The sequence below is a fragment of the Tupaia chinensis genome, unplaced genomic scaffold, assembly GCF_000334495.1.
Source record: "Tupaia chinensis unplaced genomic scaffold, TupChi_1.0 Scaffold000632_1, whole genome shotgun sequence".
NCBI lineage: Eukaryota > Metazoa > Chordata > Mammalia > Scandentia > Tupaiidae > Tupaia > Tupaia belangeri.
In genome coordinates this window covers 775,620-789,518 of record NW_006160152.1, presented here as the reverse complement: position 1 = coordinate 789,518, position 13,899 = coordinate 775,620, and the positions used below count along the sequence as shown (strand labels likewise).

The 13,899-nt window shown below is 47.9% G+C and overlaps 1 protein-coding gene across 2 annotated transcripts in view; it reads left to right on the top strand.

The window, feature by feature from the left end:
• LINS1 (lines homolog 1) overlaps positions 1-13,899 on the top strand; it is a 26,680-nt gene that overhangs the window by 2,194 nt on the left and 10,587 nt on the right. The window contains exons 2-4 of one of the 2 annotated variants that reach the window (XM_006159495.3): positions 9,486-9,986; positions 10,634-10,723; positions 12,707-12,848. In XM_006159495.3, coding sequence (XP_006159557.1) covers positions 9,588-9,986; positions 10,634-10,723; positions 12,707-12,848 — 631 coding nt within the window. In that variant the 5' untranslated portion in view covers positions 9,486-9,587. The remainder of the gene's footprint in view (positions 1-9,485; positions 9,987-10,633; positions 10,724-12,706; positions 12,849-13,899) is intronic. The other variant, XM_027776151.1, reaches the window with a different exon arrangement.

Genomic DNA, 13,899 nt, shown 5'->3' with positions numbered 1-13,899 from the left:
TTTTTTTTGCTATTGGGCATATGAACTCTCAGATAGAGAAAGTGAGAAAACAAGCCACCAGGTCTGGGATTCAGACCCCAGTCTGCCCGGTGGTAGTCCAGCACCCCAACCACCCTGCCACCTGCTGGCCCAATCCATCCAGTACTGTTATGCAGTAAAATGTATTAGGACAGTTTGTGGCTGGAGGGAGTCAAGTGCGGACTGTCCTCTTTTTTCTTTTTTTAATCTCTACTGTTATTTATTCAAGAAGATCTGTTTTGTGCCTTCCACGTGAGCTACTTGTAGACTAATGAAGGCAAATTGGGCTCAGTTCAGTCCAGGGAAATCGACGGTCGAATATCAGGGCAGTTAACAAGTCAAAAATAGATAAAGGAGGGACCAGCAGTTAGCCTAACGGCTATGTCGCTGGACTCCCACGGAGCCGACCGCGGTTCGCGTCCCGGACCCGGCGGCTTAAACTCACCCCGGGCGCGAGCGCGTGTGTGCCCAAGATCCCGAGAGGAGAATGGAGGAGAAGGGATTGCGGCGTGGCTATTCCCCCCGGGAGGGTATTTCTCGCTCTCTGTCTCTATGTCTCTCTCTGTCTTTCTGGCGAGTGCACGCGCCTTATAGCAAAAACCTCTCCAAAAAAAAAAAAAGATGAAGGAGAAGGTAGCTGAGGGCCCAGCAGGTGGCGTGGTGGTTAAGGCATGGGACTCCGCTATGGTCGATTGTGGTTTGAGTCCCAGACTCCGAGGCGTTAAAATCACACTGCGGTGTGTGCCTATGCGCCCAAAATCCCTCAAGGAGAATGGGGGAGAATGGATTGCAGTGTGGCCATCCTCTCTGGCGGGTGATTTCTCACAATCTCTCTCACTGTAGCTCTGTCTCCTCTCTGGCGAGTGCTTATACCCTTTAACAAAAATAAAAACTAAGTAAATACTAGCTGAGTAGAGTACAGTGAGATAAATACAGTGGGGTTGACTGAGGAGTGTTTGGCATGGCTGCCTCATCCTGACTTAGATACGTGGAAGGCTTCCTAGGACTGGCAGTTTGCAAGTTGTTATGGGTGGGTCAGAGGGTCTAGCAGGTGTCATGGTGGTTAAGGCGCTGGGCTCGCACATGGCTGACCATGGTTCAAGACCTGGACCTGCAGCTTTCTGTCTCTCTCTTTTTCTCTCTCCTCTTTCTGGTGAGTACATGTGCTCTATAGCAAATTAAAACTAATAATAAAAAAATTAAGTGAAGAATTTTTTTTTTGAGAGGTTTTTGCTCTAGAGCGCGTGCGCTCGCCAGAAAGACAGAGAGAGACAGAGAGACAGAAAGCGAGAAATCACCCCCCAGGGGGGATGGTCACGCTGCAATCCCTTCTCCTTCATTCTCCTCTCGGGATCTTGGGCACGCACGCACACGCGCCCGGTGTGAGTTTAAGCCACCGGGTCCAGGACTCAAACTGCGGTCGACTCCATGGGAGTCCAGTGACATAGCCATTACGCCAACTGCTGGTCCCAAGTGAAGAGTTTTTTTAAATCACAACAAATAAATGAATGGTGGAATGGCTACATCACTGGACTCCTATGTAGTTTATTGCGGTTCGAGTCCCAGACCCGGTGACTTTAAATTCATGCCAGGCGCATGTGCGTGCATGCCCAAGATCCCAAGAGGAGAATGGAGGAGAAGGGATTGTGGTGTTGTCATCCCCCCAGGGGGGTGATTTCTTGCTTTCTGTCTCTCTGTCTCTCCAGTGAGGACACACGCCCTATGGCAAAAATTTCCCTTAAAAAATATAATTTTAATATGACATAATTTTATATCATTTTTAAATATATACATAATTTTAAAAATATATAAAACCTCAGAGAATGATTGGAGCTCAGTTTGGGGACACAGAGTAAGAAAACCCCAAGTGTCCAACATCAAAAGATCCGCTAAAGCCACGTTCAGGACTTTTTCCCAAGGAAAGTGGAGAGGTGTTTTTCAGAAGGATGTGGGGGTAGGTCAGCCCAGGACAGTGCTGCTTCGGAAGACATACTATGCACCTGCCCAGGGTGGCCGTGGTGTGCTGAAGGTAGGGGGCAGTGTGGGTGGGCAGGAACCAGCCAGGAAGGGCCCCCAGCATCCTGGTGTCTAACTTAGCTGGCCAGGAGGAGGCTTGTGCATGGTCGAGGGGAGAGAGTTGTGCTGAAGGGGCCTGGGGGGGGGTTCTTTAAATGGAGCCCTCCAGGAGGTATTTAGACATTTCAGTACAGAGCCCCCAAAATGGCTAGACGCTTCCAGTGGAGGTAGTTAGCAAAGACATTGAAAGTCCCCCAGAATCGATCTAAGGAGAGAGACACAAGAGGACTGAACACGTAAAGGTTCCTAACATGTACGAGTCTAGAAGAGGGGACCCGCAGATAGTGTTACTGGGCTCCCACGGGGGCAACCTTGGTTCGTGTCCTGGACCTGGTGGCTCAAAACTCCTGCCGGGCGCGTGTGCATGCGTGCCCAAGTTCTCGAGAGGAGAATGGAGGAGAAGGGATTGTGGTGTGGCCATCCCCCCTGGGGGTGAGCTCTCACTTTCTGCCTCTCTGTCTTTCTGGCGAGCGCATGTGTCCTATAGCAAAAACCTCTCCCAAAAAAAAGAACTAGGGCCTCAGGGCCAGCAGATGGTGTGGTGGTTAAGGCACTGAGCTGCCCATGGCTGCAGTTCGAATCCTAGACATGGTAGCTTGCTTTCTCACTCCCTACTACCACCCCCCAACGAGTGCACATGCCCTGTAGCAAATTAAGTAAAATAATAATAAATACATAAAATGGAAATGAATCATTCTCTCTTTTTTTTGGGGGGGAGAGGTTTTTGCTATAGGGCGCATGCACTCGCCAGAAAGACAGAGAGAGACAGAGAGACAGAAAGCGAGAAATCACCCCCCAGGAGGGATGACCACGCCGCAATCCCTTCTCCTCCATTCTCCTCTCGGGATCTTGGGCACGCACGCACACATGCCCAGCGTGAGTTTAAGCCACCGGGTCCGGGACTCAAACCGCAGTCGGCTGTGTGGGAGTTCAACAATACAGCCATTACGCTACCTGCTGGTCCTAGAAATAAATCATTCTTAAAAAATAAGAACTCAGGGCCAGCTGGTACTATAGGGGTTAGGATGTCTGGACCCCACATGGTCAGTTGCACAGTGTGCGTGCCGGACTCAGGAAGGCTTGAAAAAACACGCTGAGCACGAGCGCATGCACGCCCGACATCCCAAAAGGGAAAAGGGAGAAGAAGGGATTGCGGCGTGGTCCCCCATCGCTTTCTCTCCGTCGGTCTCTCCAGCTGGTGCACGTGTCCTCCAGCCAATGACAGTAACAACAGAAAAAAAGAAAATCTCGGTTGCAGGCCAGCCTGCGGCTTGGTGGTTGGGGGAGCTGGATCCTGCGTGACTGACTGTGCCCTTCAAGTCCCCGACCCAGCGGTTTGAAAAACATGTCAACTGTATGTGTGTGCACGCCCCAAATCCCAACAGCATGGCAAGATGGAGGAGACGAGATCGTGGGGTGACCCAGATCCATAGAGCAAAGGGGTGCTCTCTCCCGTTGCCTCTCTCCATGGTAAGCATGCACACCCTCTGGTAATTAAAAAGGAAAAAAAAAGTGGGAACCAGCAGTTGGCGTAATGGCTATGTGGCTGGACTCCCACGTAGTCAACTGCGGTTCACGTCCCGGACCTGGTGGCTTAAACTCACGCCGGGCGTGTGTGCGTGCATGCCCAAGATCCCGAGAGGAGAATGGAGGAGAAGGGATTGCGGCGTGGCCATCCCCCCCGGGGGGTGATTTCTCGCTTTCTGTCTCTCTGTCTCTCTCTCTGTCTTTCTGGTGAGTGCACACTCCCTATAGCCAAAAACAAAACAAACAAACAAAAAAACTCCGGGGGGGAAAAAAAGGCAAAAACATAGAAAAGGGTTGTTGGTTTTTTTTATTTTGATATACTGGAGGTTTTCCTGATTTAAAAAATGCTGAGTGTTAGCAGAGTATTATGTAAATCTAAGGAGCTTAGAGTAAAACTGAATATTTTGGTGTCTGGTTCTCAAAGCGTATTCCCTGGGCAATGGCTGCACCCTCCCCACACCCACTGAGTCAGAATCCCTGAGGGATAGGGGTTGGGTGGGAGGGCAGTCATCTGTCTTCTAATAAGAGCCCAGGGAATTCTTTTTTTTTTTTTTTTTTTAAGAATTGTTTTTTTTAACTTTTTTTATTTATTTTAATTAGACCAGAATGAGAGAGAGACAGAAAGTGAGAAAGGAAGCCGCCAGGTCTGGGACTTGAACCGCAGATCGCCATATGGGAGTCCAGCGCCCTTAACCACCACGCCCCCTCACTTTCCCTCTCTCTGTCTCTCACCAGCGAGTGCATGTGCCCTACTGCAAATAGAAGACTATGAGAACAAAACAAACGAAACAACTAATGGGGAAAGGGACTCTGAATGAGGGGCAGTAATCTAATAATAGTGAGATCTGGGAGAGAGAGAGATCTGGGAGAGAGACCGTGTGGCTATTGTTCCTCAATTAGGTTTATGCTTCATGCCACAATCCTTCCAGTATTCCAGGCTTCTGAGAACAGAACTACCACTCGCTGCTTGTCCAAACCAGAACCAGCTCTTTTTTTTTTTTTTGGAGAGGTTTTTGCTGTAGGGCGCTTGCACTCGCCAGACAGAGAGAGAGAGAGACAGTGAGACAGAAAGCAAGAAATCACCCCCCAGGGGGGATGGCCACACCGCAATCCCTTCTCCTCCATTCTCCTCTCGGGATCTTGGGCACGCACGCACATGCACCTGGCATGAGTTTAAGCCACTGGGTCTGGGACGTGAACCGTGGTCAACCACATGGGAATCCAGTGACACAGTCATTATGCTAACTGCTGGTTCCAAACCGGAATCAGCTCTTCATGGAGCTGTCCGCCAGCTCTGCACTGGGTACCCGCACCTGCCCAGGTAGAAGTGCACTGTGACCACTCACCCCAGTCGAGTGGTCAGTGGCTCAGGTGAACGTGACCTCTGGCATTTGCACTGTTCACAGTCTTTAAGACCATCCCCTGGCCCTCATTCAAAGTCCCATTATCCATTAGTTCTGTTGTTTCGTTTTCGTATTTTTCTATTTGGAGTAGGGCACATGCACTCGCTGGTGAGAGACAGAGAGAGGGAAAGTGAGGGGGCGTGGTGGTTAAGGCACTGGGCTTCCACATGGCTGACTGCAGTTCAAGGTCTGGACCTGGCTGCTTGCTCGCTCTCTCTCTCTCTCTCTCTCTCTCTCTCTAGTTAAGAAGGAAGGAAGTCAAATAAAATAATTCTAAAAAAATTTTAAAAAGAAATAACTAGCACCTCCCAAGAAAGATGGCCACGCAGCAGTCTCTTCTTCATTCTCTTGAGATTTGGGGCATGCATATACACATGCCTGGTGGGTGTGTGTGTGTGTGTGTTTGCTTTTTTTTTTTTTTTTTTTTTTTTTTTATAGCTATAGGATGCATGCGCTCACCAGAGAGACAGAAAGCGAAAAATCACCCCATGGGGGGATGGCCACCCCGCAATCCCTTCTCCTCCATTCTCCTCTTGGGATCCTGAGCACACACACGTGCCCAGCGTGAGTGTAAGACACTGGGTCCGAGACTCAAACCGTGGTCAACTACATGGGAGTCCAGCGAAATAGCTATTACGCCAACTGCTGGTCCCGTGTGTGTATGTGTGTTTTTAAAGAATTATTTATTTAATTTTATGGGTTCATTCATTTATTTTCACTAGAGAAAGACAGAGAGAGAGAGAGAGAAGGAAAGTGAGAAAGCAAGCCACCACGTCCTGGACTCGAACCATGGTCGGCCATGTGGGCTTGTCCAGCACCTTCACCACCACGCCACCTGCTGGCCCCACCTGATGTGTTTTTCAAAATTTCCTGGTCCAGGATCCAAACTGCTTAGCCAGCCATGAGGGATCATGACTTTTTTTTTTTTTTTTGGAGAGATTTTCACTGTAGGGCGTGTGTGCTCGCCAGACAGACAGAGACATAAAGACAGAAAGCGAGAAATCACCCCCCAGGGGGGATGGCCACACTGCAATCCCTTCTCCTCCATCCTCCTCTCGGGATCTTGGGCACGCACGCACACGCGCCCGGCGTGAGTTTTAAGCCACCGCGTCCAGGACACAAACCGCGGTCGACTACGGGGGAGTCCAGCGACATAGCCATTACGCTAACTGCTGGTTCCCATGACATTTTTTTTTTATCTATAACGCGATCGCCACGCTTTTGTTCATGTGAAAACACGCACATACGTTCCTGGCCAGCACCGGCTGCGAACAAGCGTTTCATTGGAAGACAGTTCGCGAACATTCGATGAGGTTTGTGGGCTCTCAGTGTCTCACGCAGAAACCTGCGAACTTGGTAGGGATACAGGTCAGGGAGCCGGACCCCAGAGCCACCTTACCTGAAGCTCCCAGCTGAGGGCCCTGCCATCCGATTTGACAAGCCTTTCTAGGGTGCCGGTGCCAGCGGAAGTTTGAGCAAGGTTGTTTTAGTGAAATCGGTAAGGAGTGGTGTAACCCTCCTTCCTCCCTGCCAGTAACTGCCAGTAACCCCTCTGGGCTTAAAGATAAAGGGAGCTGTACTTCCTACCTAAAGCCGCACTTCCTAAAGCTTCAGAGAGGTGTCTTCCTCACCTGGAGTGGCCTGTCAGGCACTGGAAAGGTGGAAGAACAGAGCCAGGCAGGACTAAGGGCGGATCCCCAGCATGGAGCAGCTGCTGGGAAGATAGCCTCCATCCTCCCAGCCACCAGGTGGCGTGGTATTTAAGGTGCTGGACTCCCACGCGGTGGACTGCAATTCGAGTCCCAGACCTGGCAGCTTGGAAATTATGCCACATGTGTGTGCCCAGAATCCCAAGAGGAAAAACGGAGGAGAAGGAATTGTGGCATGGCCATCCCCCCTGGAGGGGGGTGATTTCTCACTTTCACCTCTCTCTGTGAGTGCATGCACCCTATGGCAAAAATCTATTGAAATATATATATATAGGAATATATATTTATAATTCATATATGTGTATGTGTGTGTATTTATGTGTTTATATATGTGTTTTTAAACACACACACATATATATATATGTAATATTTATCAAATCCGTCCTTTTTTAATAGAGGAAGGAGATGCTCCTGAAGAGTCTAACCAGACTCTGTTTTTCCTGGCAAAGTTAATTCTCTTTGGATTGAAGAAGGGAACCAGAGTCCCAGAAGGGAGCCTTGTTTTGGACGGCCTTGATCCATGTTTTAAGCCCCTCGGTATCTGTGTTAATGGGGCAGACTGGGTTAAGTAACCTCTCGGGCTACGGTCAGATTTGAACCTGTGGTTGAATGAACCTCCAGGCTAATAATGATGCCCCGGTCTCTTAGCAGACTACAGGTAGCCAAGTCATATAACGAAATGTCAATTTTTAATTTTCATACTACTGGCTATAAGGATAGATTTTTTTCTGTGTTCTGGATTTTTCCTTCCCAGAGGGCACACGGATGTAACAGAGAGAGGGACAGGGAAAGACTACCAGTATGGGGAAGGGACAGGTCACAATCCCTTCTCTTCCGTTTTCTCCAGCCTGTCAGGGTTCGGGGCAGGCATGCACACAAACCCGGCATGTTCCTCAAGCCACTGATTCCGGAACGCAAAGCGCAGGGTGGGCCACGTGAGACTCACCTGCATGAACCACCAGGCCATGGAGCTGGCCCCTATATTCTGGATTTAAAGGTAGAGGTTATCTTGGGGCCAACGGATGGCATAGTGGTTACATCACTGGACTCCCACATGGCTGACTGCAGTTCAAGTCCTGGACCTGGTAGCTTGCAACTCACACCGGTGCATGCGTGCGCACCTGCGTGTCCAAAACCTCAGGAGAATGGAGGAGCAGGGATGGTGCATGGCCATCCCTGCCCCCCGCGGTCATATCTCACTCCTGTCTCTCTCTCCAGTGAGAGACGCACACCCTAAGACAAAAACAAACAAACAAACAAAAAACAATAGAAGTTATCTTAAAAAACAAACAGAAGCCAGAACAAACAAGGACCAGCAAGTGACGTAGCAGTTAAGGTGTTAGATTCCCATATGGCCAACCAAATTCAAGACTTTGGTATAAGGTTGAGAAGCCCTGACAGCTCACTGAAAAGTCTCAGAGGATGACTGAAGATTTAGCTCTGATTAAAATGAAAACTCATGTGACCAGCAGTTGGTGTAATGGTTATGTCGCTGGACTCCCACATAGTTGAGCACGGTTTGAGTCCCGCACCCAGCAACTTGAAACTCACGCTGGGTGCATGTGCGTGCATGTCTGAAATCCCAGGAGGAAAATGGAGAAGGGATTGTGGCGTGGTCACCCCCCCCAGGGGGCGATTTCTCACTTTCTGTCTCTCCGTCTCTCTAGCGAGTGCACACACCCTATAGCAGAAATCTCTCTAAAAAAAAAAAAAAAAGTGAAAAGTCATTTTATGTTCCTAAAGTATATGGAAAGCGTAAATTTCATTGTCAGTGGTTTTAAAATAATGTCCCTTGGGCCAGCCTTCGCGGCTTGGTGGTTAAGGTGGCTGGATCTCATGTGGCCAGCTGCCTGAAAAACACACCAGACAAGTTTGAGTAGCTGACCAAAATCTCGAGAGGAGAGTGGATGGCCATCCCCCACGGGGTGTTTTCTCGCTCCCCCACCTCTGTCTCCAGCAAATGCACATGCCACATAGCAAGCGATAATAATTAAAGAATAATGTTCTTGGGACCAGCAGTTGGCATAATGGCTATGTCGCTGGACTCCCTTGTAGTCAACTGTGGTTCAAGTCCCGGACCTGGTGGCTTAAACTCACGCCGGGCGCATGTGCGTGTGTGCCCAAGATCCCGAGAGGAGAATGGAGGAGAAGGGATTGCGGCGTGGCCATCCCCCTGGGGGGTGATTTCTCACTTTCTGTCTCTCTGTCTCTCTCTGTCTTTCTGGAGAGCACATGAACCCTATAGCAAAAACCTCTCAAAAAAAAAAATGTTCTTTATAAATTTTCCATTTAGAAATTAAGCAATCAGTGTTACTATTATAACAGTAAGAGTAAGTAGAGGGGCCAGCAGGTGGCGTAGTGGTCGAGGCACTGGACTCCCACATGGCTGACCGTAGATGGAGTCCCAGACCTGTGCATGCCAAGATCCCAGGAACAGGGACCAGCAGTTAGGGTAATGGCTATGTCGCTGGACTCCCATGTAGTCGACCGCGGTTCAAGTCCCGGATCCAGTGGCTTAAACTCACACCGGGCGCGTGTGCGAGCATGCCCAAGATCCCGAGAGGAGAATGGAGGAGAAGGGATTGCGGCATGGCCATCCGTCTCACCCTCTCTCTCTATCTCTCTCTGGTGAGCATGCGCACTCTGGGGCACACGCGCACACACACAAAAAAAAAGCGGAAATGGTTATTGGTTGCCTTTCTTTTGTAATATGTATGACACGTTCATCATTTAATGTTTTTTCCTCTTTTAGGGCTCACTGGTGAAACATCATGGCAACGCGTTGCATTCCTCAGATGATAATATCTGCCCTGGCATTGTCAACCTTCTTGTAAGATACCTTCCGGAAATCAACATGGACACATTCCGTGAAGTTGTAGACCAGTTATACACAACAGTAGTCCTCGGACGTGCACTTGAACATGACGGCCTTGAGTACGTCTTTTACCTTAACCCAGCCTCATCAGATCACGATGGCGCCACCCCCGCCTCCTTAGAACAGGCAGGCACTCCTGGCCACCAGCGCAGCCATCAGCCACACACCGTCAGCGTGGCTCCCCTTTCCACAGCTCCTGTGTGTTCGGAGAGCGCCCCTCAGAGGAGCAGTGCCCGAGAAGTGACACTCCTGCAGTTAACCGTGATCCAGGTGATGGTGACCCGGGTACTGTCTGCCGAGACGGAGCTCTGCACCAAGGAGAAATACAGAAACATACTTGAGATTCTTCTAGAGTCATCTGGCATCGAGTCTACTTTAGTAAGCCATTTGTTGTTGGGTTCTTTGTCTTTTTAAGGATCTAGATATTTCAAATCAAAGCTTTTAAAATATCCAGTAATAGAACCAGCAGGTGGCGTGGTGGTTAAAGTGCTAGACTCCCCCACACATGGCTGACCATGCTTCGAATCCTAGACCCAGTGGCTTAAAGATCACCCTGGGTGTGCATGAATGCGTGCACAAAATCCACAGAGGAGAATGAGGGAGAAGGGATTGTGGCATGGCCAGCTTCCCTTGGGAGGTGATTTCTCACTTTCCCTCTGTCTGTCTCTCTCTCCAGTGAGCACGCATGCCCTATGGCAAAAACAAAAACACATGGTATGGAACCAGTAGTTGGCATAATGGCTATGTCGCTGGACTTCCATGTAGCCGACAGCAGTTCGAGTCCCAGACCCAGTGGCTTAGACTCACTCCGGGCACGTGTGTGTGCGTGCCCAAGATCCTCAGAGGAGAAGGGACTATGGCGTGGCCATCCCCCCTGGGGGGTGATTTCTTGCTTTCTGTCTCTGTTTCTCTCCATCTTTCTGGCGAGCGAACGCACCCTATAGCAAAAAACCTCTCCAAAAAAAACAATTTGAAAAAAAAAATAAACACGGTCATAGTATTTGCATGTATTTGTTTTCCTATAGATTCGTATGTTCCAAGATCCGGATAGACTGCTGTCTCACATGGCGGCCAAGTGTCTTGCGTTCCTTCTCTATTTCCAATTGAGGGAAAAGGTGAGATGAATGATCAAATCACGTTATGATTTTTCTGTTCTGCATTCTTTCAACGTGCTCTTTGGCATTTCATTTACCCTTCAAATATTTGTAGTCATCAAATATTTGCTCGTATAATACCATGTGAAAATCCACAGTAGTGTAAGAATGGACTAACACCGTGGGGGGTCTGTCAGGGTTACGGTCTTAAATATGTTGTAAATCACACTAAATCAGATTGTTAACCCAAGAGGTGGGTTTCGCATTCGAGAGTGTCCATACCTTTCTTTTTTATTTTTGTAAGAATGATTTATTTATGTATTATTATTATTATTTTCACGTGAATCTGGCCAGAGAAAGACAGAGGATGAGTGAGAAAGCAAGCAGTCAGGTCCAGAATTCGAACCACATTTGACCATGTGGGAATTCCAGCACCTTAGCCACCACGCCACCTGCTGGTTCCATCTTTTTCATTTTTTTTGAAGAGATTTTTGCTATAGGGCATGCGCATTCACCAGAGAGATGTACAGAAAGCAAGAAATCACCCCCCGAGGGATGGCCACGCTGCAGTCCATTCTCCTCCATTCTCCTCTTGGGGTTTTGGGCACATATGCACACATGTCTACCGTGATTTTTAAGCCACCAGGGCCAGGGCTTGAACTGCAGTCCACTGTGTGAGAGTCTAGCAATGTAACCATTACGCCATATTCTGGTCCTCATATCTTTCTTTAAGTTCCCAAAGGAGAAGGGCTGGCAGGTGGCGTACTGGTTAAAGTGCTGGACTCTTACGTTATTGACTGCAGTTCGAGTCCCAGACCTGACAGCTTGTTTTTCACTTTCCCTTTCTATCTCTCTCTGTTCAAATTTTATTTTTTATTTTTAGAGTTTTTTTGTCTTAGAACATGTATACTCACTGGAGAGAGGAACAGAGACAGTGAGAGGGAAAGTGAAAATCCCCCACCAGGGGGATGGCCATGCTACAATCCTTTCTTCTCCATTCTCCTCCTGGGATCTTGGGCATGCACACATGCCCAGCATGAGTTTTAAGCCACCAGGTTCAGGACTTGAGCTGCGGTCGGTCATGGAGAAGTCCAGTGACATAACTAGTATGCTGTCTGTTGGCCCTCTCTGTTCAGATTTTTAAAAACCTGATAATGGGGACCAGCAGTTGGCGTAATGACTGTGTCACTGGATTCCCGTGTAGTCGACTGCAGTTCGAGTCCTGGACCTGGTGGCTTAAACTCACGCTTGGGCGCGTGTGCGTGCGTGCCCAAGATCCCGAGAGGAGAATGGAGGAGAAGGGATTGCGGCGTGACCATCCCCCTGGGGGGTGACTTCTCACTTTCTGTCTCTCTGTCTCTCTCTGTCTTTCTGGTGAGCACACACACACTGTAAAAAAAAAAAAAAAAAAAAAAATCTCTCTAAAATAAATAAATAATAATAACATACAAAGTAGAACAAGGTATAAATAAAAATATATCATCCCACCATGTAGACATAACACTACTAGTATTTTTGGGTTTCCTTTTAATCCTTTGTACCAGTGGTATTAAATTTCTTGACTTAAAGAATAATTAGGATGAGGGCCAGCTAGTAGTATGGTGATTAAGGTAGCTGGATCCCACATGGCTAACTGCGGAGTTCAAGTCCCGGACTAGGTGGTTTGAAAAGCACACCAGGCCCGTGTGAATGTGTGTTCAAAATCCCCAGAGGAGAATGGAGGAAAAGGGATTGAGGTGTGACCATCCCCCCCCCGGGCGTGTGTGAGATTTCTCACTTTCTCTTTCTGACACTTTCTGGAAAGTACCCTTGCCTTATAGCAAAAACTGAAAGAACAATAAAAAAAGAATATTAGGATCTTTTTCTTCCATCTTACCAAATTTACTTTTTGGGGACAAATGAGGAAAAATGTTGTGTAGAGTTGTGTGCAGTAGGTAACTCATGATTCTAAAGAAAATCCTTTTATATGATAACTGCTTTTTAAAAACATTCTCTCATTCGTAGGTAACATTAAGCAATTCCTGGATTGCTTTTTGCCAGAATAAGCTTTCTGAATACTCTCAGCGTGGTGAAGTACTACCCTGCCTCTGGACTCTTACGGTCATGATCAAAGAAATCTTTAAAGATACATCTTCACAAAAAACAGGTACCAATGACATTGCCCATAAGGTATCATTATTTCACTCCCAGGAGCTTTTCAAGCGACCAGGATTCCAACCATGGTCAGCCCTGTGGGAGTCCAGCAACAGAACTGCCATGTTGTCTGCTGACCCCAAAGCTTTATATTTATAATGGAGAATAAGACATTTTATGGGCCAGCTGGTAGCGAAGTAGTTAAGACGGCTCCATCCCATATGGCTCACCGCTCGGTTCAAGGCCTAGATCTGGGAGCTTGAAAAGCACGCCGTGTGTGCACGTGCACACATGTGCATGTGCCCCAAATCCCAAGAGGAGAATGAAGGTGAAGGGATTGTGGCATGGCCATCCTTCCTGGGAGATGCTTTCTCACTTTCTCTCTGTAGGTATGTTGCCTATAGCAAATTGAAAAAAAAAAAAAGCCTTTTTTTTTTAACAGTATCTCATCTATCTTGAAGTATAAAAACACTAAAGAATCTCTCCTCATGTCTTTTGACTAAGGATAACCTTCCTTAATAGCAAAAAGTTATGGTGCCAACAGGTGGCATGGTGGTTAAGGTGCTGAACTCCAACATGGCTGACCGTTGTTTGAGTCCTGGATCCAGTGGCTTGATAAACAGACTGTGCACGTGTGCATGTATGTCCAGAATCCCAAGAAGAGAATGGAGGAGAAGGGAATTCAGCGTGGCCATCTTTCCAGGGGGTGATCGCTCACTTTCCCTCTCTCTCTCTCTCTCTCTCTGGCAAGCGTATTCACCCTATAGCAAAAATCCTAAGGAAAGAAAAGTATGAAGAAAAACTTAAACCTGCTCATGATTACGAATTCTTATATAATCTGATACTATTGGTATTTATAGAGTGAATGATAACAATGGTTTGTTATTTATTTTTAAATATTTGTTATTTATTTTTAAATATTTGTTATTTATTTAGGAGAGCTTTTTGCTATAGGGCGCATGTGCATGCCAGAAAGATAGAGAGAGAGACAGAGAGACAGAAAGCGAGAAATCACCCCCCACAGGGGATGGCCACGCCGCCATCACTTCTCCTCCACTCTCCTC